At 32.8% G+C, this 25,928-nt stretch overlaps 2 protein-coding genes across 4 annotated transcripts; both read left to right on the forward strand.

Annotated features, from left to right (window-relative positions):
* Positions 1 to 628: 628 nt before the first annotated feature.
* LOC139969878 (ephrin type-B receptor 3-like) lies at positions 629 to 10,527 on the forward strand. Of its 3 annotated transcripts, none has more exons than XM_071975239.1 (15): positions 629 to 1,106; positions 1,536 to 1,642; positions 2,074 to 2,355; positions 2,848 to 3,207; positions 3,476 to 3,571; positions 4,325 to 4,358; positions 4,506 to 4,555; positions 4,836 to 5,000; positions 5,298 to 5,408; positions 5,796 to 5,983; positions 6,254 to 6,373; positions 6,491 to 6,602; positions 7,174 to 7,270; positions 7,471 to 7,573; positions 8,310 to 10,527. In XM_071975239.1, the coding sequence occupies exons 1-15, from the start codon at positions 1,063 to 1,065 to the stop codon at positions 8,388 to 8,390; spliced, it is 1,950 nt and encodes a 649-aa protein (XP_071831340.1). In that variant the 5' UTR covers positions 629 to 1,062; the 3' UTR covers positions 8,391 to 10,527. The 3 variants fall into 3 exon arrangements, with proteins under 3 accessions (XP_071831340.1, XP_071831349.1, XP_071831359.1); XM_071975248.1 differs by having other exon boundaries at positions 1,536 to 1,610; positions 8,310 to 10,526; XM_071975258.1 differs by having other exon boundaries at positions 629 to 1,006; positions 1,536 to 1,610; positions 8,310 to 10,526.
* A 4,016-nt stretch (positions 10,528 to 14,543) lies between these two features.
* Positions 14,544 to 25,190, forward strand: LOC139969912 (ephrin type-B receptor 1-like). Its single transcript, XM_071975318.1, has 15 exons — positions 14,544 to 14,875; positions 15,314 to 15,673; positions 16,054 to 16,158; positions 16,712 to 16,739; positions 17,588 to 17,643; positions 18,046 to 18,114; positions 18,557 to 18,577; positions 19,242 to 19,406; positions 19,794 to 19,904; positions 20,316 to 20,503; positions 21,391 to 21,510; positions 21,734 to 21,845; positions 22,304 to 22,400; positions 22,636 to 22,738; positions 23,229 to 25,190. Exons 2-15 carry the CDS (start codon positions 15,403 to 15,405, stop codon positions 23,310 to 23,312), a joined length of 1,530 nt encoding a protein of 509 aa, XP_071831419.1. The 5' UTR covers positions 14,544 to 14,875; positions 15,314 to 15,402; the 3' UTR covers positions 23,313 to 25,190.
* Positions 25,191 to 25,928: the final 738 nt, after the last annotated feature.

The following is a 25,928-nucleotide window of genomic DNA, read 5'->3' on the forward strand; positions in this document are numbered from 1 at the left end:
ACGCCAGTTTAAGATTGACACAAAAATTGACTCGATTGGGATCGAAATTATTCCATGGTATGACCTACCAGAAAAAGGATACTAATGATCAATACAAGCAACAGCAGCCTAGGCTCCTCATTTAGTTAATATGTGAACAAGATCCGAGCAGCAATGACCAAACCATTACCGACTGGCCCTTTTCAATTAAACTAGGCCTAACAAATATCTGTTAGGACCTTCAAATTACTAACACAGTATGTTATGTTAACCTAACCTAGGCCGTTCTTAGGCCTTGTCAGAGGATATTAACATTCAGACTAACGTGAGACAGATATTCACAATTAGTTACATTTTATTCAAGCGGAATATCTTAAGCATTGGCAAACCAGACATAATAAATGTCTTCTGTAAAGATCAAAATCACTAGAGTCAAATAAGTTGTGATCAAGGTAAAATGTCATTGATGTTAAACAGACTTGATACATAAAGTAGGCTATCCCATATGATAATGTCGTAATATGTAACGACATTTGTTAAACTTGTATCATATAACTGGCTGTGAAATTCGTGGTGTGCAATGTTTCAGGAGGAAAAAAAAAACCAACAGAAACTTATATGGTTATTTGTGAAAAACACTTTGATGTGAAATACCTCATAATAACTTTTGACAGACTTTTGATGACTTAATCATCAATAAATCATAATCATCCTTTCTTAAATCGACATCGAAAGTACTTATTGCATTCAAAAAGGAAAATAAACACAATTTTAGCACAGGTCAAAATCTTGCAGCTCCCTAAATGGCAATTTACTTTTTGCTGAAAACGGGACATATATAAAGATATGATAACTCGCAGCACTAAATATGACAGGTAGGGGTCAATTGGATGATTTATCTCTCTGATAGAAAGAGAAAGTACTGGAACTAAAATATTTACTACTTCATTTCGAAACTAAGTAAACAATTGCTGTGCCAGTCTGTAACAACTTCAACAATGACCCGGTCAAAGCAGTGTTTAGTCTCGTAAGTAGCTGGTCAATATCATGTATTGACATCGTGTTATAAAAATCTGAATTTCCATGTCCGTTAGCTGTAAATTTGTTAATGTTCATTTTCCGGCCAGGTAAGTTCAAGTTCTGTTCATTGTGAATATAAATTTAGACGTATGTTATATTGTGTCACAGTTTGTATTGTGTCGTATTTTGTATTGTGTCGTATTTTGCATTGTGTCGAGAAAAAAAAATCGTACAATTATTCAGCATCTTCAGTTGTTATCAAAACTAAACTTTGCGTAAAGTTAAACGGAAACACTTTGTCAAATATTGGAGGACCTTTCTAAACACTTATCATCAGAGTTACGAACGTATTACAATTGTGAATAAGGAGAGACACGATTGGATAGATAGGTTAATTAAGTATAGTTTTCAAGAATAAGTTGTTGAATGATGGATAGCCTGGATAAATTGCCGACTATGCAAACATTTTAATGAAACTAAGTTTCTTTCGTAATATGTACTGCTTTTGGGTTTGTTTCGTTCTAAACATTTCATAGAGATACATCCGAAAATGAAGACATATACCCCCGTGAAGATGGTTACTATCTTTTCAGCTTTTCTACTGACACAGGGTATGAAATACTTTATATGAAATATGTTTTTAGTAAGTGCCAAGTATTTTTTTAAATTTTGTATTTCACTCTCGCTATGCCTAAACGGCTGTAAATGATTTTTATTGTCAGTGATGAATGAACTCTGTTTATTCTTTACAATGATAACTGAGCTGAATTCAAGCTTCACATTATTAACGTTGCGTCGTACTCTATCCATGGAATCATTGAGATTTATCAGTACCATTATGAATGGTCCTTTCTTCAATATTGAATACAAAGTGTTTTCTATATATGAGCAGTTTGATTATAAAACGAATAATACCAACAATACTGTTGTGGTGTTTAATGTCTTTCGCGAAACGTATAACCTTCTAACGATCCATTAATACGAGAAGTAAACTCACGCAGCAAGCGTTGGCAATACATAAACAAAGTATACATATTCCCGTTCACGTCTCTTTTGGTTTTACTAATTTTACAGGAGATTCCTTCTCTACGAGATGGATACCCCAAGGAGGGTCTATTGCATTAAATTGCACTTCTTTTCAAAATAATATAATGCCAGTGTGGATGTTCAACGGTAGAACAATTTACGGGATGTTTGTGTCACCTCTTTCACTCAATATTTCAAATATTCGTGGAAATTTCACCGACGGGAGGAATTCCTACTTGTATATTGAAAGGTTTGCTATCGGCAATATTGGAAATTATACATGCATCGCAAATCGTGTTACGCGGTGTGCATACTATCTCAACATCTTTGGTGAGTCCAGAAATTATCAATGACTTCGTTGTATGTAGTAATGTTTTCCAAATGATGTGTTAAAACCCTCACGCGTATTCTGTTTCGTGATGAATGGCATTCCTAAATGACATCCAAATTCTTAGCAGTTACATTGATTTGCTTCAGGAATCATGGAAACCTATAATGTTAGTAGCCTATCTGCCAGGCCTCTTTCATATAATTTTATATAATAATTAACATCATTTAACAAGCAAATATGATATTTGAATAGCACTTAAACCTTTTCTCATTATATGCAATGGAACATTATCTTACGAACTCATAATGGAAATTAATTTATTATTTCTTGTTTCTGTCAGTTGTTTGATTTTGGTGTCTGCTATTCCATATGCAGAACATGAAGTTTGATTTCTTTCAGCTCTATAGCCACATTTAAAGTAGCATGTAGGTTAAACTTATATAGTCAACCAGTCAGTTTCAATTCAAAATTTCAGTGTGTTTTTTTGACAGAAATACCGGAATTGGTTATGATAGAGAGCGGTGAAACCATAACTGATGATGTGTACTACTTGCAGAAAAGTACAGAGCTGAGACTCACATGCCTGACAAAAAGCTCGTTCTCTGGTGTGACACTCAATTGGTCTTTGAACGATCCGGACTTAAAACTTCCAAGATTAGTGAGCAAACGTTATTACCTGAACTCCACGCAAATCCATGAGACCAAATTGAACTTCACTCTAATGGAAGACGTTATCGTGAATTGTCACTTGAACTATGGTCGATCTAAAAATCTTCGAAATCTCTCAGTTGCATTTTCTGTTAATTCAACCAACACAGGGAGTACTATTTTAAATCCAACATTCACGCAAGGTAATATATTTAACTCAACCTTAAATTTGATAAACAAATAATTTATGCCAAATACATAAAGAAGTTGCAACAAATGGGGTACTTAATTTACCGATCAACAAATTCATCATACAAATTCATCTGTAAACTTTATTTTACTATTATATTTAATGCTTCTACAATCACAAATTGATAGATTTCTCGTTTACTTGACCATGTATTACAACAAAAGTGGTGTTTAGCAATTCCGTGTGTTTATACTTTAATATAAACATGTTATCCTTAATAGGTACAATGGGCATCGTGGTGTCTGCCGGAGGAGTTCTTGTTTCACTATTTATTGCAGTGCCACTCGCTGTGCTGTGCAAGAAAAGAACCAAACAAGGTCCGTTTACTTGTTTTCCTTTTTAATTAGTTTATATTATATATAACATATATCTTAGTAAATATGGATGGATGGATGGATGGATGGGTGGGTGGGTGGGTGGGTGGATGGTGGATGGATGGTGGATGGATAGATGGATGGATGGATGGATGGATGGATGGATGGATGGATGGATGGATGGATGGATGGATGGATGGATGGATGGATGGATGGATGGATGGATGGATGGATGGATGGATGGATGGATGGATGGATGGATGGATGGATGGATGGATGGATGGATGGATGGATGGATGGATGGATGGATGGATGGATGGATGGATGGATGGATGGATGGATGGATGGATGGATGGATGGATGGATGGATGGATGGATGGATGGATGGATGGATGGATGGATGGATGGATGGATGGATGGATGGATGGATGGATGGATGGATGGATGGATGGATGGATGGATGGATGGATGGATGGATGGATGGATGGATGGATGGATGGATGGATGGATGGATGGATGGATGGATGGATGGATGGATGGATGGATGGATGGATGTTAGACCAGTAGCTAATACTTGATCATTGAAAAGTATTTATTCGATATGAGTTTCTCACACATAATTGAATAAATATATAGCAATGTATAATGACAAGTATCAAACACCAATCCAAATTTTATCAGTTAAGCGAAAGTGATTTCTTCAGCCTTGTGACATGTCCCTTTACAAACAAACATGTTACTTTATTATCATTCCAGGAAAACCTATTGCTAGAAAAATGTCCAAATCCAGGTAAGTAAAGGGGAAACTGCCAAACAAATAGATTTAAAAATTTATTTTTATTTTTATATGATGACTTTAATTCAAAATGAAACTTAATTAAGTTTATTCACAAGATATTATAAAAATACCTATAATTCCCATTTCATTTTTCTTTAGGCAGACAATCAGAGGACAGTTGGACCTGAATTTAACACCCGACAACTTTGGTGTGTATTTTTCTGATTTAGTTTATTTGAAGTAGGACAAGAACACTGGTTGTTCTCTGTTCGTGTAGATGTGAAAAGGGAATGGATGGTTTGACTGCGTATACAACACAACACACCATCATCAGACTCATTTATGGAGTTATATAAATATTAAAAGATGATAATAAACCATTTTTATTCTACCATTTTGTCACACGATGTTTTATTAAGCAAACTGAATCGAAATATTAGGACATAGGTGATTTATTTCTATTGAATGAATATAAAATTTACTTAACAGAAACGGATGTCAGCTTTTCCTATTTAAACGTACGAACTGATGAAATATCAATAGAAGATGTGGAGCTAATTTCAATGCTACCATCTGTAGACAACTTTACCTATTGGAAGGCAACATGTCGAAATCAATCAAACAACGGATACATCATAGCCAAGTCCGTGTCAGGTAAATAATGAAAATATACTAATTTACCTTTTCTTAATTTTTACTTCCATCTATTTCATGGTCAAATAAAACATTTGCAAAAGCTCGCCAAAGATAGACATTCATGTAGTAACAGATTATATAGATACTTGCATAGTGGTGCAATATATTTAGTGGGTATATCCGATGTTTTTAGTAAATATTCTTAGGTCCAAATAGCACTCCAATTTGTCACTGGCTGAATAAATGAAATAATTTGTAAATTTATGAATAATATTTTAAATATATATATAATGATGTTTTTAAATAATGTTTCAGATAACGCTCGCATGGAAGACGCCTACAACTTCATTTCAGCAGCGAAAAAGATACGACAACTCAATCAGCATCCGAATATTGTAGCTTTTCTTGGATGTTCAATCGAAAATGGTATCTATAGCAAATAAATTCAGGAGAGGGAAGCACACACAAAGTGACACACCGTTCATTACATATATTCCTGATTAAGTTTCATGCCTGAACATAAGTATGAGAATTAATGAAGCTAATGAACATATTACTTTTATGCCTTCTTTGTTGCTTTCTGCATAAAATATTAAGTTTTCATTTCTTTTGTCTGCCTCTAACTCCTTTATTCAAACAGAAAGGGACTGCATGATCTTTTTAAACTCGAATATAAGTCTACATTTTACTTAGGAGTCAGGTGGCCTTTGACGGTTCAACATTTCAGTCACTTACAATAAGGATTCTTATCTTGCAATGTATTCACACCTCTTCACTTAATGTATGGTAGTAACTCTCAACCTTCTGTTTCAGTTCCCTGCTACATCTACCTAGAGTTCTTAGAAAACGGAACCCTCCAAGATCTATTGCTGAGGAGTGATCAGTTACAGGAACCCTACGTGAATCGAGGCGAAGAGTATGGGCAACCTACAGATATCGACTCCCTGTTCGGTTTCGCGAGAGATGTAGGGAGTGGTTTAGAATTTCTTCACATGAATGAGGTACGGAAACCATGTCATGTATGGAATGAAGTATTTTAAAAGACACGAACATAACTTTCAATATTGTCTTCTGTTCATACCAATTTCAATGATCATAATAACCCTTGGTGATACTATACAATGGTACATACTCTTGAAACGTATCGACTTGCGCGTATGTTGCGCAATCCGACTCAACGAGCGTCAAGCTACAATTTACAAAGACAAAAACTACGTATGTATTTTACAAGTCAATAAATTATCTCCCTTTTTTTTCTTACAAATAAACAGCTTTGCCATCCTGGGTTATCAACCAATAAGATTCTTCTTGATGGAAGTAACAAGTGTAAGCTTTACGACTTTTGGCCAAATGAGATTTCATCTGACAGATTGAGCACATTACTATCTGTTGTAAGTAACAATTTCCATCAACATTTTCCCTCTGATTATAGCAATATATTGTATCGTTCTTTTTTTATAAGTATTAGCCTTCAAGTTGACGAAAAGTTCTTCTATTCTTTTGTTTAGAGAAATCCCCCTATTGGATGGTTGCCACCTGAGTCAGTCTTCATGAACCAGTATGATTCGATTTCTGACATCTGGTCATATGGTGTACTTCTATGGGAAATATTTTCGTTTGGTAAGTATTTTTATCCAAATATTGTTCCATGGTTAACATAAAATACATATGATGTACCCATAACAACCAAAAAAAAACATTTATGGAACTGGATCAAAATGGTCATTTAACAATACCAAACATCTAAACATAAATTATGAGTTTATTGGAAGTCTTTGCTCATGATAGCAATGAGCTCTTTCTTTATACTTATATCAAACATTTATTTTAAAGCAAAAGAAAAAAGACTCACTTTTATTTATTCATTATATTTTAAGGTTTATGCACCTAGAGTTTGTGGAGTATATACAAACACAACCTACAAAAAAATAATCCGTTTATATTACTAGGTTTTTTCCTGCAACAATAATTAACATTGCCTTTGATAAAGCTAAGGGAGAAAATGCAGTTAAAATCGTGTTTCCCTTTCTGTTTATTCAGTGACTTTCAATGAATCACGAAGAACGCTTATTTAAAGTTTAATAATTGTTCAATAAATATCCTTTCGCTTATATTCATAGCAGAACACTCAATTTAATTAGGTGTTTAAAGTGGTACTAAAATAATAAACTAATATATGTTTACTTTTCAGGGGAAGTCCCGTACAAATCCGAGAGCAAGAATGAGATAGAGGAACACATCAGGCAATCAGACCTACTACCTCGACCGTTATATTGTCCTAGTGCAATGTAAGACAAACGGACTGTATAGAGCCATGGCAGTTGGTTCCCATAATCGCCCTTTTTACAGATGCAACTATTACATACATTTTTTATGTTGCAGTTGTGTCATTTTCAATTAAAGTCCACTAGAAATATTGATTTAAATTATTAGTTGACTAAGAAAAAAGTATTAATGTTATTCTATCAATCAATTTTTTACTTTCTAGGTTTGACATTATGTTATCGACGTGGACACAGACACGTGAGACGAGACCAATGATATCCGAAGTGAGAAGCAAACTAGATGAAATATCTGCAGATGAGCTACCGGTGGGTATACTGTCATGATAACAGAGTGCATTTTTTTTTGTGTAAAGCAAATAGTATGAGAAAACCTGTAACTGAATTTACACTGCAAAAACAATGCATCAATCTGAAGAGACGCACACGGTAATCAACATATCGCTGAATTTATTTAATGAGTCATGCTAACCTATTCTGCTCTTCTTCTTCAAATTGCAAACAGCCATTTCACACCTAAGAAAGGCTTAAAAGAGCCACATATGTCACTTATACCTGTCGTGATTTTATTCATTCCAGACGATACTACCCATGTCATGCAAGGGTACTTAATTTTCAGATAACCAACTAGTTTTCCTTAGTGAGAAAATATTCTAGATGCAAGATGACATGGCGCCATCAGTCCATATCTCTCTCTCTCTCTCTTAAAATAGCTTCTTCCGCAGCCATTGCATCTGCAAAAGATCTTCCATCATCTTTTTCCTTTCATCTCACTGTTCATTATGGTGTAAACACTTTGCATTGTATTTTGTTTTTCAATTTTCAAATGAAAAACTCCCTTCCATATGGCTATTTGACCCTTTTCTGTCCGTCTCTGAAGCAGGTCCTGTTGGATCGAAACGTAAGGTCCTCTAGATTGTTTCACATTTGTCTGCCTGTTTTCTGCTTAACCTCATTTTCTGCTTTTAGGACTTCCTGTTATTGATTAACCCGTGTATTGATTTACACGTAACGTTTCCATCGTTTCCATCGTTTCATCTTGCAGGCAAACATAACTACCTTCTCAAACGACTACTTTATTTTGGAAACCGATGCAGATTACGGATTGCCATATGGAAATATCTGAAGTTAACAAAGCAAATATGTTCTATTAGTCTAGGCTGAAAACGTAATACACAAAGGAAAATGCAACAGAGACTAGTAGTTGACCAGTTAATGGTCCATATTCTACTGCGCAGCAAAGACAGATATAGTTTTGGTGTCAGCATACATTTTTCTTTCTTTAAATGTATTTTCTATGTTGATTTATGGTCAGATATATTAGCAAACAATTGTATGTTAGTAAAAACGTCTCAACTTAATAAACTTTATTGGTTTTCTGTTCTTCCAATACGTGTGTGGGTACGTGTGTATCCACACAAATTTGTTCGTTTTAACCTCCTAGAAGTAAAATTTCGAAATATAATCAATTTAATTGTAAAGCAAGGTGATACGTTAGCAAATAATGTATGCACTTTACTGCTTTGGGCCAACCATGTACGGAAAATAGATAAAATACCATCTCAATGTTGGATAAAACTCTTTAGAGTGAAGTTCATAAAACTACAATAATAGAGCTCTTTGGTCAAAGTTGCAGTAAATTATAGTTTATACCCTTCCAAGTACAATGCCATCATTACATTCACCCCACTTCGATTCTTTTCAACACCATACCTATAATCGGACGAGGAATTTAAAGCACTGGCTATAGGTAATGTTCACGATGGATTCCAAGTTAATATATAATCGACTAATTTCTCATTAGTACTTCCATTTATATGTGCATGAAATCATTTACAAACAAGGTTTACTGTAGAACTGGTTTTCATTGTTAATAGATTAATCCATAGTAGTTTGTGGCAAATGTCTAAACATAAAATATACACACTGATAGCACTATGATACACTTCCTTTAGTTAGTCATTGCAATGACACAACAGGTCAGGTGTATACTGTGGATAACAGTAATGATGTTAGTGCTTAGCTAAACGCTAAACTGGTTAAACAATTCGTGAACCTTTTATTAGTTACAACACTGGGTAAATTTTAACACATGTTACTGATGTTCATGTCTCACAACCGTGCGTCGGTTATTTTTTACTTTGTGTTCATAACACGGTAACATGTGTAACAGGTGGCATCAGTAGTAACTGTATTAGCTATGAGTATCGGGTGAAACTGAAAGTTGCTGTTATTTTTAATTTGGTCAACGCTCTGTAGCTACATATACAGAATATATTACAGATATTTGAAGATAGTAACTATTTACATTTCATTTTTAGTTCTTAACAATTCGAGTCTAAAAGAAGCAATCATTTTACATCTTTTATATTTTTATATTTCAATTAGAAATTACTTGTTTCAGAAATTATTATATATTAGTTATTGTTACTGAGTTCAGTTGTTTTGAACATCAACAGTAATTGTAAGTCATCGTTGTATTGGAATCGTACTGTAGAAAGTGTGGGTTGGTTGGTTACACACAAAAACTCATACGGCTATTTAGATTAGAACTGTGTGCTGCGAAATAGCTTAGAGGTTAATATATCAACTTTTCACTTTCATGAAAATATATTCCAAAGTTTACCATTTATCAACTGTTATAAAAGGTGTTCAATCAAATGCAGACAACATTCTTTTAAAGAAAAACAACTTTTGCAGCAGAAGATAATTTTATTATATTTCATATAATTTATTTGAGAGGATTTTCAAGTTTCGAAGGAGATGGCAAGCTTGGTGAGTTGTCGTCACCCAATATCATGTCCGAGTACAACTAAAAGAGAAGCCTGAGTCTATGTACAACACGGACAAATAAATTGAAAATAAAATCCAGAATCCTCTCTGAGGTCGGAAATACATATGCTATGTGCTCATTATAGTTTAACTGAATCAAGTTGCATATAACTTATGTTTTATTCTTTGGTAAAATAAAGAATACATTTGTCAGTCATTTCAATTCAAAAGTATTGAATTGCTTATTGTAAATAATATTCTAAAAGTCTATATAAGATATCACAGAAATATGGTATGGTTTGTTTATGTGCTAGAAATGGTTACAAAAAATACATGTCAATCTTGGTAAATAAGGGGAAAATTGCAAGATTGAAAAGTTCGTTCCCACAAATAACAAAATGTTTCTTTCGTTCTTATATTTAGCTATAATTAATAAACTCGACATTCAAGTATTATTAGTAAGTCACGTATTATATTGATATCATATTTTTCAAATTTTCGCAAACTTTTGTGTAATATTGATCTTATTTGCAAACTTGAGAAATATATGATGTAACAGTCTAACCAAATGTTGCATACTTTTGTTGATTAATTACTTAAATAAAGTTGCTTTAATATACGATACATTACTTTATATAAGTCATGAAGTTATGAAATTCTAGAGTTCTCGTTTCTAGGCCTTTCCTTTTTTTCTCAGTCGTTATCAACTTTCAACTTATAATTTATAGATCAAAACTTGCCCATTGAATATTAATGAACTCCCCTAATTAATCTATTGTGAGATCAAATAAAGGAAAATGCCCACTTAAGCTGAATGACAGTGTTATCCCGATAACTAGCGTTCAAATAGAATTCAATTCAATACCCTATGCGAGTAGGTTTTTATAATCATTATAAATGATGCTTTTTAAGCAACTAGTGAACGATTTTCTTTCTAGTTAACTCGTAGACAAAACAGGGGTTATTAATCATTTATGGAAATTAAAGAAGATAGGAATATCTCTATGAAAATGAGGAGCTATAATTGATTAACTTAGTAGGACTGTAGTAGTCAAAACATTAACTAATCAAGTTAGTTCATTACATGAATTAACTTTTGAAGTCGCTTATATTATAACGTATATCAAGCCTAGCGCATTGCATATAAATTAACTCCATTTTTAGTATATTGATAATACAAATGAAAGAAAATAAACGCTGACGGGAATCGTTATCATTACCAGTAGCAAATTTAATACTCGATTCGAGAAGATCATTGATACACCAGGTATGATTTAAACAATTAGTAATCGGTTTTCGTTATAGCTTACTGACAGTAACTTCATGTTTGTTTTAATAAGTACTTGATCTTAACGAAAGAATAGGAATATATAAATCCAATAAATTTGAAACCAGTGATTGTTTAAACTAATATAATTGTAGCAGTCCGAACATTGTAACTAATAAAGTACTTTTTTATACTTATATTCACTTTTAAAGTAGGTTAGATATTAAATTATATATATTTCTTCTTCTTCGATTAGTTAATGCAACTTATACTAATGTAAAAGACGGTGGTTTTACAAAATGACAACCCTTACAAAATTTCGGTATTTTATAGATCACACATTGCATGAACCAATTATCTCCTTTTTTACGTATTATTATCAACTCTGACGCAAAGTGACATTGCACAACATGAACATAGCATATAGATGGGGTACAGGGTGACACTCCAGCGAATATTAGATTTAGGAATAATGCAGAAACAGCATTCTGAAGTTGTAGAGAAATAAAGAAGTTGTTGTCAAATAGCATCTGAATGTATACATGTTTAACAATGTATTTTAACTTTACTTTAAAACTTTACCTATGTAGAACCATGCATTATTAATCACATGGTAAAGTGAAATGCTCTTGCATGTTTTGAAGGTTTGAGAGGCTTGCGCCAAAATGACATCACCTATTTTCAAGATAACAACCTCCCGACACGACCTTTAAAAAAAGGATGTCTCCCAAAATGGCGAATTTTTTACCGTAGCTGTCCTTTATAAAGATCTCTGTCAGATCAGATGAAGAATATGACTGGTCTTGTGTCTCCTTTAAGTCGATATTAAGTTGATTACTGTTGCACAATATAAATAATCATTCTATATACCATGACAATGTTTTTGTTTGAAGGACAGTTTCTTCTCTTTCTTTTCTCCGGACTTCAACCTGCCTGAAGGAAGTTAAGTTTGTTATTCTATTTCAGATTAATTAATTGAATTCTTTCCACTTACTGCTTAAACTTATTAATTTGTATGTGTGTATCTTCTCAGAACAGCACATCATCCTTGTATAAGGTGTATGATTGTTTCGCACCTATTTAAAATGAAAGGAGTGATCTTTTTTGCAAGTCATATCATGTCAAGTAGGAATGAGTAGCACGAAGAGAAAGGAAAAGCATATTTGGCATGAGAGTTGAAGCTGTTATTTATTTATTACTATCTCACATGTTTGCACTTGCGTTTTAATCTTTTCAATTATAGCAATTACAGTATAGAATAGCCCTTTTCAGAAGACAATATAGTTTATGCGATATGAGATATACGTGTATCATAAAGTATCAAATGATTAACATGTGTTGTGATAAGAAGTGATAGGAAAATCTTCAGCAACATTCAAGTTAACTTAATCTTTACCATCGCACTCAAGTCGCTGTTACAACCATTTGTCGCATGCCTTTCTTACTGAACTTGACCTGAATTGGTTATTTTTTGTATACACTTATGTGTTAGTTTACTCTATTGAATACCACTTTATATTACCTCCAATCGGTAGTTTTCTTTCAAATAGCGTATTTCTGTAGACTAACATTAATGTAAGCATAAACCATCTGCATTACTTGGAAACGGACTATACTTAACTAGCAAGGGTCGATATTAAGGTAAGATTTTATTTCCTTGTATTGTTGTCATTTACAGACAATGAGATGCTAACTTCTATGGGCCTAAACGTAAATGATATGACTGAGTCATTTGTCATTTGATGTGGTGAGGGTTTGACTGCCACATTTGTTTGTTGAGAACCACTAAATTAGAAGAAAGCAACAACTGAGTAGAAAAGGGATTCATGCTTAAACTAGTCATTTTAACGGTAATCTAAGCTCTGAAGAAGAAAAAAGGTTCTCAAAATGATTATTATTCAATGGAATATTAAAAACTACGTAGTCTTTACAAAGTCTTCATTTAAATTTATTTTAATTTACTGCTTGACCTTATAAAACAATCTGGTTTAACTATCGTAGAACAAAATCCTTGTATTTGGTGAGTGATTGTTTCGTACATAACTTGATTGAGAATAAGTACAGAATTGCGTTTTCGAAAGGCAATATAGTTTATGCGAGGGAGACTTTTGGGTTAAATAAAATATGATTGATTAACTTGTGTTGAAATAGAAATAATAGAAAATATTTAGCAACAACCAAGTTAACTTAATTTTTACCCTCGCACTCAAAGCACTGCTCTGACCATCTGTCGCAGGTCTTCCTTCTATACAACTGAAATTGACTTATATTTGCTGATTTGTTTGCACTGTGTAATGTAATGTATGGAATACCAGTTTATATCACTTTTCATCATTAGATTGCTTTGAAACTCGCGTATATTTATAGACTGACATTAATGATATGCATGAACCATCTGCATTACTCGATAACGGACTATAATTAATTATCAAAGGCGTCAACATTAAGGTAAGATTTAATTTCATCAACATTTTTTCGTTCACATGCAAGGAAATGGTTGAAAATGTTATGCAAAAAAATATATAACACAACTTCAATGAACCTAATATAAATGATCTTACCGAGTCATTTGTCATTCTATGTGGTTACAGTTTGATGGCCAAATCTCTCTGTTGAGAACTAGAAGTAAAACAACAACTAAGGAAAACTAGGTTCCATTCTTAAAAGTCCTTTCAACTACAATCTGAGCCAGAGCAAAAATTCTCAAAGTAGTGATGTAAATTGTTTCAACAAGTTCATGGTTCTCTTCCTTCCAGAGTAAAGAAGATGTACAGATTGGAGATGTGCAGCACTTTATTTACTGTTGTTTATCTGGCTCTATTGCAGCAAGGTTTGATTATTCTCTGGTTTTGCCCTATACATGCAGCTTTTTTCCTTTCTAATTTTCTTATTCAGACGTTATAAATCTATATTTCATTTTATGTTGTACGGCAGGACAAAGCCATACCCATAGGCACGAAATGCCAAACACTTTTATCGCAACTCTAACTGTGTGAAATATGAGGGTCCTACGTTATGACTCTGGCGTGATCTCTAGAGATATAACAAAAGGTAAAAGACCCTTCTAGGAAAGTCTCACCTAACTAATAATATGAAACCTATATCATTTTCAATTCAATTCAATTCATTCAATTCATACGACTTTATTTCAATCTCTCGCATTAAAGTATGCAATTATGACAATAGACGTGGGTAAATGTACAAGAGAACAAGAGATTGAGGAGTGCCAACAAGATTTTTGACTGCATTACCTGTTGCTGCTGTTTCTTGTTTTCTTCATTTATTTTTAGGTATTTGTTCCATCACGAAATGGATTCCTCGAGGAGAATCGATCACAATAAATTGCACGATAGAAGTAAAAGTGAATATATTACCATGGTGGAAGTTCAATGATGAAGTCATTTACGCAAATGGAATTCAACCAATAGGTCTAGGTTTTACAAACGTCCGTGGAGAAATCGTTGATAACATTATTTCCTACTTGTACATCAACAATTTTACAAGTAAAAATGATGGAACGTATACTTGCCTTATAAACGATTCATTTAAACAATATTATCTATACACCTGCGGTGAGTCTTAAAGATTTTATTTATTATAATCAGCTATTTTGTCCTAGTGAGTTATACTTACTGCCAGGGTGATGACACATACATGTAAATTAATAAAAATCTAATTGAGGAAGGGTGTCAATGGCGTTTGTAGGCTGTGTATTTAGATCGAAGAGCCAAGTAAAACTCGATCATTATTGTTCAAAATGCTATTGATGTTTGGTAAGTTATGCTTAAATTCAAGACCAAAACATATTTTTCTTACGTATGACAATATAACGTATTGAGCATCGCTTACATGAATATAATATTTTCATGGAATTTAACAGTTCAATTTTCTTCGACGTTATCTTTTAATATTTGGTTTAGATCTCTTCACTGAGATATTCTGAATAATAATATTAAAAAGAATAACATTATATTAAATTAATGAACCTTTTTACTGTTCGTTTTTTACAGAAATTCCAGCGTTGAGACTTACAGTTAACGGCAAACCTACGAATGCTGTATACTATATTCAAGAAGGAGACAACTTAAGTATCGTTTGCATGGCAGCAAATTCCACATGTGTGTCTTTGTATCTGACTTTTGAAAGTATCAGCAACTTATCCACAAATAATCAAAACCACAATCAGAATGTTACAGATGATGATGTGCTACGAGTGAATTTTACAGCATGGAAAGACGTTATTGTAACATGCCACTTGAACTACGGTCAGACTTGGGACCTTCAAAAAGTATCATTCACTGCTTTAGTTTTACCGCAAAATGAGAATAATGGTAGTACTGAAACGGTGCCGGTTACAGTAGGTAATCTTGGTAGGTAATTCTTATATAACGTCGGGTTGTTACTTACTTAATGGTGGAGATCAAGACAAAGAAACATTGTGGAACTGTTACCATTAACTGATTAATCATTAAAGAATATTAGTAACGCCAATTTAGAATAGCAAAGCATATTAATGATATGCGAAATCACATGTATTGAGTTCTGGTGAAAGAAATGGAGCAATAAGCGAGAGTTCAATGTGCGTCTAAACTAATTACGGTACTGTCAGAAACAAACTTTCTCGTAACAGCATATAATATGTTATCAAGCAGAATGCCATTGTAGAAAATGCTTCTGCAATGATCAAAATGTTCTCGTTATCAATGAAAATTAAAATAATAAGTTGCTGAACTTTGCTTCTACTCTTCAGTTGATTTCCCAGATCCAATATTTATAACCGTTGTGGGAGCAGTTGCAGTTACGGTTTTCATAACATTCTTACTCATAGTTATTTGTATCAGGAGGAGAAAGAAAGGTAAACAATGCCATGTTGTGTATAACAATGCGAATTTTAATATACATACATACTTTTACTGAAAAAAAAAGGAATACAAAGAAGCCGTAGAAAATGTTTTCCGATACTTTCCTATAATATGTAGTTCAATTAAAGTTTCAATAAATTTCTTCAACAACATATATAAAATAGGTCTTGAGAAATGGTGTAAAAGATAACTTCCACAAAGTTATAGCATAGATCAGTTGAAATAACATTTTCACTGAGTAATTAATTCATTGTGTTTGGCAATAAACTAAGGAGTAGAGTCCAATTAACATCAGGTAAAATAGAAAATCGAAATGCAAAAAGTTTATTGTCATCTGTTGTCAAGTTATTTCATGGAATAATTTCAATTATATATTGTCATGGCAAAGCAATCTCAGAGGCGGCTGGGAGGCGGAAGAGGACGTCTGGATATATAATTAAAGTCTCTTAGAAATATTAATAACCGAGTAAACAATTGTCAACTAGAATATATCATTCCTCATGTTTTTATCCATATTTTTCATAATCTACGCATTTTATATCACAGACAAACCACAGGAAATGACTTATATGAGGTAAGGAAATATAAGTTGATTTCTGATATCAACAGTAGTTAACTATTTATATCAACAATATTCTCACAATCTTGGCAGCACTAGTCATTTTTCTAAATGTAATGTTTGTCTGAGTTGCCTTTTATGCAAAGATTTCCATCAGAGAATGTTGCATTCGTCTAAATACTTAAATTCGAACGGTCTTATACGAAAACAAAATTTGTTGATTTGAACTTCAACCAGTTATTAAAACTACATTTTTATGTTGAATTGCCTAGCCATAGTTGTCATACAATCTTAATTGATCAGTAAAGATGCAAAAGTTACCTGGAAGCATCATCTGTGTCCAGTGGAAGACTGGCTCATCGCCTTATCTGCTCGGATCCGGCGCTCCACTAGATCCTTAGAGCCATGTCACTCATTCAAGGATGAGAAGCAAAAGGTGCCGATTTCATATCGGACTTGAAAGTCGCTTGTTTTAAAACACCAGCACTGTCGGTTAGATCACTGAGATGTTAGCAATTTATACCTAAGTTTTCCCCCGTATGTTTCTTCAAACCACCATAATTACTAAAGGCATGATGAGGTTAAGCAACATTTTGTCATTGGAAAATAGGACTCATGTATTATATTTTCTTTTCTTTTCTTTGTTTGTTTTCTTCATAACTTGATTTATGGGAAGATCAAAATAGTTTCAATTTTTGTCAAAAAATAGATTGGTATTTATTTAAAGTGATTACTGATTGGCCTTTTCGAAAAAGAGGCAAAGTTAAAAATTTGTTATAACTTGAAGAAATATATATAGTTGTATATGTATTAATACTGGTGATATACTGACATGAAGTTATCTTAACCTAATTTATTTTCAGTGAAAACGAGAATACAAGTGGAGATCAGAACATGGATATTGACCTTGCAGATCCAGGTTTGTATTAAGCTGCCTTTTAAAGGACAATACACGATATATATCGCGTCCCACAAGATACTTCCACTGTATGAATGTGTGTATGTTTCTAGTTTCAAACTATTATTTAACTGTTTTTAATTATCACCACAGATGTCGACAATTATTATCTTATTTATCTGTAATAAAATAAACTGTTCATATGTCTGGAAGTTGGTGTAAATTTAGAACTGGTATTTTGTCATTGGACGGGTGAGGCGATATTGACACTATTTGTCCCACATTACAGGCTTGTATTAATGAAAAAGAAGAAGGAATATAGTTCTTAGTTTGTATCGCACAAATGCTGATCGAGAAATTAAAGTAAAAGTTACAGGGCTGTTTTTTTTATTTTATTTGTGTCCTTTGTATACAATTTTACAGAGCTGGTCAACGGAGTGTCAAAAATTCGAAAGAGGTCCAAACAACTTTCAATCAGTGAGGGTTTAAGTGGTAAAAACAGATTTGCTACATTTTACAAAAATCAATTTCAAGCAGTATTTTCAATTTCAAACAAATGTATTTTTATATGTCTAAAACACTCTTTAACAATCCAAAGATTACATTACCATGGTAAGAAAAGGGTTAGGCATATTCGTTGCATTATACTGTTAACATTGTAACGTCGCTTTTTTAAGTATTATTTTAGAGATTTTGTAAACTGTACGTCGCTAAGTGGTATTATGAAACAAAGTGTGTTGATATTCGCAACTGGTAATTTGTCACTGATATCGACGATACTTGTTCCAAACTAGAGGCATGTATAACTGATAAAAGGGGAAATAGTTACCAGAAATTATCGCTTAAAACCTGACAGAGAAAGTAAAATGTTTGCTTGTGATATTGAGAACGCTATTTCTTAATTTACTTGTGTGTGTTCTACCATTTTCTACAGAGCTGGTCTCTGAAGTGCCAGGTAATCGAAAGAAGTCCAAGCAACTTTCAATCAGTGAGTGTTTAATTGGTTAAGACAGATTGATACATTTTATAACCAATCACTTCAATCAGTATTTTAAATTCCAAGAAAAAAAAAGACTTTAGTGAACCACATAAACGTTACCTTAAAATTCTTTCAACTGGTCATGCCAGATACAAACGCTATAATTATAACAGATAACTTTGTTCTTACATAGCGTAACGTCAAATTAGATATGCATCACTGACTGGATGCAGAAGAATATAAACCATGTTTTCAACATATTTGTTTCTATGGCTCTACAAGTGACAATTGTCGGAGGTAAATGTCATCGTAGATGTAAAGACAATAAATATGAGTGCTGTAAGCATTACGTCGTATTTGTTTGTAGCAGTAATTAATCTAATTTGATTAAATGAATGATCAATCTCTATCATATCATCGATATCATTGTAAAATAAGGTACAAATATGTTCGTTCTATTGTCCATGGTTATGATCTCCATGTCTGCGTAGTTTGCTGAAAGTAAGCTTAGTTTGAATGTAATGTTGGTCGAATGAGTCATAGATAAGACATTTTATGAAGGTGCAAATATATTCTTATCATTCTCATTCAATATTAATCTATACCAGTAGCTAACATTAGCAAACATTTCTTCGTCTAGAAATGGGTTTTAGCAATTCCAACCGGAAAGCAGGAAACGTTGAATTATCGACCGACAATGTACAGTTAGTTTCGCTTCTGTCGACTGGAACCATCTTTGATTACTGGATAGCCTCGAGTAAAACTTCGACTGCACACGAGTACTTTATTGCTAAAACCGTCTCAGGTGATATAAATAGCACTGCTCATTTATTATTATCTGCCGTACACTTCACCCTAAAACAACATTTGTCTTATATGGAATCACTGACAATCAATAAATAGACAGCTGAAGGTCGGATGGGAAATGAATAGCACTGTTTCGTTATTTCCATCTACAGTAACTTAAAGGTTATTTTAGCCCAATCAATACACTTCATGTAACAATAATTTTCAATGGAGAAATAGACAATACAACAACAATACAACGACAATACAACAACAGTTATGCTAAAATTGTGATATTTTACTCTCCGAAAACTAATATAATTTCCTATTAAAAGACAAAGGCATATAAAAGTCGCTATTAAATAACAGCAGGTTGCTCCATGGTGCACTTTTCTATTCTTTTCAGATAAAGCTCAGGTAAAAGACGGATACAACTTCATTTTGATGGCATCCAAGATACGCCAACTTAATGATCATCCTAACATTGTGACATTTTTGGGATGCGCAATTGACAAAGGTACATTTTCTGATCACAATTTTGCAAGGGAACACGGATAGTCGTTCACCCTTTTATATCACGACCAACTACTAATGACCCAATGATTAGAAATCAGCTTTCTTACCTTTAAAATCAGTGGTTTAATTTGTTGTATATAAGTTTTGTTTTGTTCTTTTCTTATTTATACCTAAAATATAATTTTCATCGTCATCTTATTAAAAACAGAGGGTGAAAAGGTTGCAAACATAGACGGACGAAGTATGAAGATAATTCCTACAGCCATTACAAAGTTAGGAGGCACAAAGATACCCAAATGATTTTGATCTTACTAAGAAAATACAGCCATTAATGAGGGATATTAAGAGTGCCGCTAAAAATTTCCTTTATTTATATCTAATCTTTTAAATGATATTCAACTTCTCTCTTCAGAACCGTATTATATTTACCAAGAACTTTTAGAATATGGAACCCTTCGAGAAATTCTGATGAGAATCGGTAATTCACAACATCACCTCCAAAATCCTAGCAACGGAAAAGAAGAATTGACCAATGCTGCTTGTTTAGTTGGTTTTGCAAGAGATGTAGCAAGTGGCTTAGAATTTCTTCACATAAATAAGGTAGGAATAAAGTCATCCAGGTCAGCATCATGGATTATTTAACCTTTTTAAAAGTAATAATAATAATGAGGATTTATAAATCGCAGACTGCTTTACCGATAAAGGTGCCCAAGGCGCGTCACAATATGACCTCGGTCTACAATAACCTATCAAACTTACAGACAATCCTGCCACATGACAGCAGCTAAACAAATCCCAACTGACGGATTATCTAAAAGGTCCCCATTTATAGACGTGGGTGAAACGAAGCTATATTGATAAAGCCCCTTGCCAAGGACACAACGTAGTGATCTGCCCAGGACTCGAACATTAAGGCCATAGATCACACGTCCCTTGCCTTAACCAATTAACAACAAGTCTCTTACCTTGCACGCTAATTCCTTGGAACAGTGCGTCATTCGACATGATTTGAATACTTTAGCGTTTATGCTGGTAACCGAACCCTAAACGTTTTTTTCAATCTATGCAAAATACTTTGCTGGTTTTGAAATAACACCAAATGGATTTTAAAGTGCTAGTTATTATTGTTGAAAAGGTATACATCATATTCTATTGATGTTTCTGATGTTGGCATTGACGGTGGCATTGATTTTCTGAAACTATATCAAATAATTCTGTGGACGGATTTGAGATGCAAAATATTACTGTATAATTAACATCATAGAAACAAGCCCAAGCTCTGATAAGGGTGCATATGAATTGATACAATTTTGAAAATGGTTTAAGTTGCGGTATTACAAATTGGTGGCAAGATTAAGTAAAGTTTATATATCAATACATAAACACATATATAACCCAGCTCACATCTATTAATTCTTTAACAACTTTCTATTTTCTAAAGTTCATCATTCATGAAAGATAGTTGCCTTTGTATAATAATATTACAGCTATGTCATCCTGGCTTAATGACGAGGAAGATCCTTTATGATTCAAACAACAAATGCAAACTTTTTGACTTTTGGCCGAATGAGATTTCATCTGGTAGACTGAAGAAAATACTCTCTCGGGTAAGTACTCAATGAGTATTACAATATGTTAACTTGATATGAAATAATTGGGGGGTGGAATGTTTTCGTAAAATCTTCTATCATTATGGTTATAAGATTTTGTATGTTTCATATTACAATGCCAAAACTATGTATTGGATACCAATGTTACGGGAATTCAATCTCCATGAGCATAACACATCTTTAAATCCTTTATAACAACTAAATTATCAAATTAATATAGAAGGATCCACCAATTGGCTGGTTTCCACCGGAGACAATCTTCATGAATCAGTACGACGAAGTTTCTGATATATGGTCGTACGGAGTTATTTTATGGGAAATATTCTCTTTTGGTAAGTTTAACTCTACATCAAAACATGCTGTTCAGGTTGCAAACTACTTTAACTTAAGGTCAGAATATGTTTCTCGCCATACAAAGATACAACCACTACAATACTTTAAATATGATGACAAACCTAATGATCGTGAAATCACTGATATCTAAACTAATGATCATTTAGATTTGTCAGCAAACGAAAGGGACAATTTTCAAGTAATTTAAAACGTCATATTTGGTATTTTGGGCTCGATTGGTTCATAATATATAAACAAGTCTCTTACGTTTTATTCAATGTAGCATTTCTCTGTAGAGTTTTTGTTTTGTTTGCTCTACGTCCACGACAAACCATGAACATTTAGAACTAATTTTAATGTTTGATAATGACTCTTAACATATTAATCTTTAACAATGTCATATAGTATGACATTAAAGACGTGATTGCTCGGATAAGTTAGCTATTTTATATTTTAGGAGAAGAACCGTATCAACATGAGAGTGTCAAAGACGTAGAAGGAAATATCAGACAGTTAAAGTTATTACCGCGACCGATGTCCTGTCCCGGTTCGATGTAAGTATTCTGCCGGCATGTAAACATCTCGTGTGAAATATATTCAACACTATAACAACATTACAATATTTGTTATTAAAACAGTTAAGTTTAAGCTACTATTGTAAATTTAACGCTTCTCTACAAGAATTGTAAAATGCTCTCTTTCTTTTCGTGTATTTCATAAAGGTTGTATTTATTTTCAACTTTGAGGTTAAATCATTTACAAGTTAACTTTCTGTCTATACTGTTCTAGCTTTAGCATAATGCTTTCAGCCTGGACACAAACACGTGAGACGAGACCATCTATATCTGAATTGAAAACCAAACTGGATGACATTTCAGCGGAATATCTACCGGTAATAGGACTGTATTTGTATTATGTCAATTTTGTAGTCAATTTTATAGTTTCTTGAACCAATCCTAGTGATAAACTGATGAGCTAAAAGTCTCGGAAGTTTCCTTTCATATAAGTACGGCGATATAGGTTTAAACAATACAGGAGGGTTCAAAATGATGTATAGTCTTTCCGAAAGTATTCGTTTTTCTATTTAATGCATCTTCGTAAGAAAACATACTAAACTCATGATAAATAGCCTATAGTATGTTATGGTAGTCATGTGTTGCTTAAACTAACGTTTTGTTGAATCAAGTTCTTACATACCAATCACTTATTTTCATTAATATAGTCTTTATTGATCCTTATATAAACTTAACTATTATTGTTTGTCCAGCTGTTTTATTTCCTGGCATATTTCTATGCTACAAGTTTCAAATATTTGTCAATAAAGTGACGGATAATGATAATTGAAACAATTGAAAAGATTTTCTTTTTGTTGGTGTTTACAGTCAGACATGGCCCCACCATCCACTGATTACTTCAGTATCTCAGAACCTAACACGGATTATGCTGTACCCTGGGCTAATATTTGATGTCATGTTTCATCTATATACTGAAACTATTTGACGCAAATCTACAACGGAAACCAACGGATGAAACGGTTCAAGTTCCAATATACAATATAAAGAAGACATTTTTTGCAAACCAATGGGAAAATTATTATTAAAAAAATAAAAATAATCAAGCTGTGGATTTTCAAACTAAAGTGACTGAATGAATGCAAATAATTACAGTGATGTTTTATTTTTGTGTATTAGAAGTTAGTTTTAAAAGCTCAAATGCTGGGTATCAATAAATTGGAATATTTTACATCCGAGTAAAAAGTTATCATCCCATATTAAACAACTAAAAAAGCAATAAATACGTTATGGGGGAACACAAACATATTACCACCACTTGACCACAACCTCGATAAAGACTGTTTTTAAAGATGATTTTATAACCATTATGTGTGCAATCCATGTCGATTTAATTAAGAACGTTAAAGCAATTGATTCTAAAACATTTTCCGTAGACGATAATTCCGATACATTTATCACGGATAATAAGCAAATCATGTTTATTATGGTTATCTTCTGAAATATTGTAGTTTAGTAGACACAGTCCGAACTAGTCGACAATTAATGAAACAAACCATTTTAGAAAATATTGACCCTGTATTTCGACATATGTAAAAGTTGACAAACAATGTGTAAGAGATACAAAAGAAGAAATATAATTAACTTTATGAACTGTGCGTGTCCTAAAGATATTCAAATAGTGTGAAAATTTAATATGAGCAGAACTATTCCACTACTTCTTTTCAATTTCTATAACATATCAGTAAGTTAGCAACGATAGCCTGTCTAGAATGTTTTATCCAAATTGAAAGAGTGAAAGCATTTTGTTTTTAAAGAGAGAAAAGAAATGCTTGAAATATATTTCGGTCTCATTTATTCAATTGTTAATGTACTACTAATGCAAGTCTCCTAATATGTACAGTTTGCAAGTATCCAAGTTATATGATCTAATGGCATAGATATTCTACTTTGCATGTATTTTTAAGGCGAGCAAAAATAATTGCTAAAAATATGATATTAAAAGACGTTTACATTTAAATTTTAAGCATGGTACCTTCGAAGTGGTGAAAAGAAAATACGTTTTGATGGTACTTAATGTATCGAATATAAATATGAAAAGATAAACAATGAACAGACAAAGAGTGAGTCTATTTATTTGTAATGAGTTTCATTTGGAGAAAAGGCTTCTTTGAAAGTCAAACGTAAAAACAGAGGTTAGTGCTTCCTTTGTAACATGTGTTTTTGCTCCTTCTTCATGAGAAAAGCAAAGATATTTTCAACTCTTCTTGAGTGTATTTAAGCAATAATGAAAAGGGAAAGTAAGATTATACTTGAAACAATAACGAAGATAGATAACTTATTAATTTCTTTAAACTTAACAAAATGAAGTTCTGAAATTTATTACCTTTTTATGAATAGTTGAAGAAAGATTTATATAGAGTTAAATGTGTTAATATATTATGTCGCTAACTCATTAACAATATAAATTAATGAATCTCGATAGATTTCTTAGGGTTATACAGTAAAGATTTCAATCTCAAATCATACAGCTTGAAAGATATCCATAATCGTTTTGGTACAAAGTGAGTACATATCTCGTTCAACATGAATTTCGCTATGTACTATTGCAAACTGTTATCTTCTATGAACGCTCTAAACAAAGCGATGTCCAGGAATAGAGGAATAGCATAAGAAGTACTAGGAGGAGGAAAATGAAGCATCTGCAACCAATCAAATAAACTGTTGAAACCGTTCCCGTTGTTCATTTGTTTAATTTGAGCTATGTGAAGTTCCTGATATTTTGTATACAATTGCAGTTTTAGGAGAAGAAAGATAGAATATGCAAATGTAAGGAGACTATATATACAGATTATTATGTCTTGAAATCCATTAAAAATGCTAAATTTAATAGATATACGCATATCTAGAGTAGTCTTTGCATCAGTTTTACAATCCTTCAGAAAAAAGTTTGACAACCGATGATAATTGTATGTCCTCATAAACATGATCCATCGACGTTATACATGACCGGATTAAGTTGCTAATTTATGTACGAATCTAAAATATGGTAACATTTTGTATCTTAAAATACCACCAGCTAAAATTATTGAAGAGATGATTGCAATATTTGATATTGGAACTAAATTAATTTTTAAGTGAATTGTGATTCAATCTGGATTGTGACTAAACTTTTCTGCTAACTGCTGGAGAGCATAACGGTTTTATTACATACATTCCCAGTGTGTTTTGTTTTTAATTTCTTTTAAAATCCAGATTAGATACTCTCAATTACTGAACGCTTCTAGAAAGAAAGCAATTTACGTTAAGTTAAGTTTCTTTCTCAATGTAGAATCAGCTAAAGTGCAGTCTTGCAAAGCATTGGTTACCCTCCTTTATGCCGTTATTCTTCAACAAGATTGGACAATCAATTCTCTTGTAACTTGAATATTATAATTTTTGTCTCTATCTTCACAGAAGGTAAGACTAACCAGAATAAAGGATTTCCATTTTTCATCTCAGCAATAATGAAATCACAAAAACAGCGTTATGACGTTATTAACAGAACAGTACTTGAGAAAGTTGACCGTT

This window comes from Apostichopus japonicus, chromosome 1, assembly GCF_037975245.1.
Source record: "Apostichopus japonicus isolate 1M-3 chromosome 1, ASM3797524v1, whole genome shotgun sequence".
Classification (NCBI taxonomy): Eukaryota; Metazoa; Echinodermata; class Holothuroidea; order Aspidochirotida; family Stichopodidae; genus Apostichopus; species Apostichopus japonicus.

Excerpts from the sequence above, each read along its gene's own strand:
- LOC139969912 (XM_071975318.1), top strand. The coding sequence starts at position 15,403 with ATGGCAGCAAATTCCACATGTGTGTCTTTGTATCTGACTTTTGAAAGT. Across the intron at positions 20,504-21,390 it reads AATTTCTTCACATAAATAAG|CTATGTCATCCTGGCTTAAT; the intron begins GTAGGAATAAAG and ends ATAATATTACAG. Across the intron at positions 22,401-22,635 it reads ATGTCCTGTCCCGGTTCGAT|CTTTAGCATAATGCTTTCAG; the intron begins GTAAGTATTCTG and ends ATACTGTTCTAG.
- LOC139969878 (XM_071975239.1), top strand. The coding sequence starts at position 1,063 with ATGTCCGTTAGCTGTAAATTTGTTAATGTTCATTTTCCGGCCAG. Across the intron at positions 5,409-5,795 it reads TGGATGTTCAATCGAAAATG|TTCCCTGCTACATCTACCTA; the intron begins GTATCTATAGCA and ends CTTCTGTTTCAG. Across the intron at positions 6,374-6,490 it reads TGAGCACATTACTATCTGTT|AGAAATCCCCCTATTGGATG; the intron begins GTAAGTAACAAT and ends TCTTTTGTTTAG.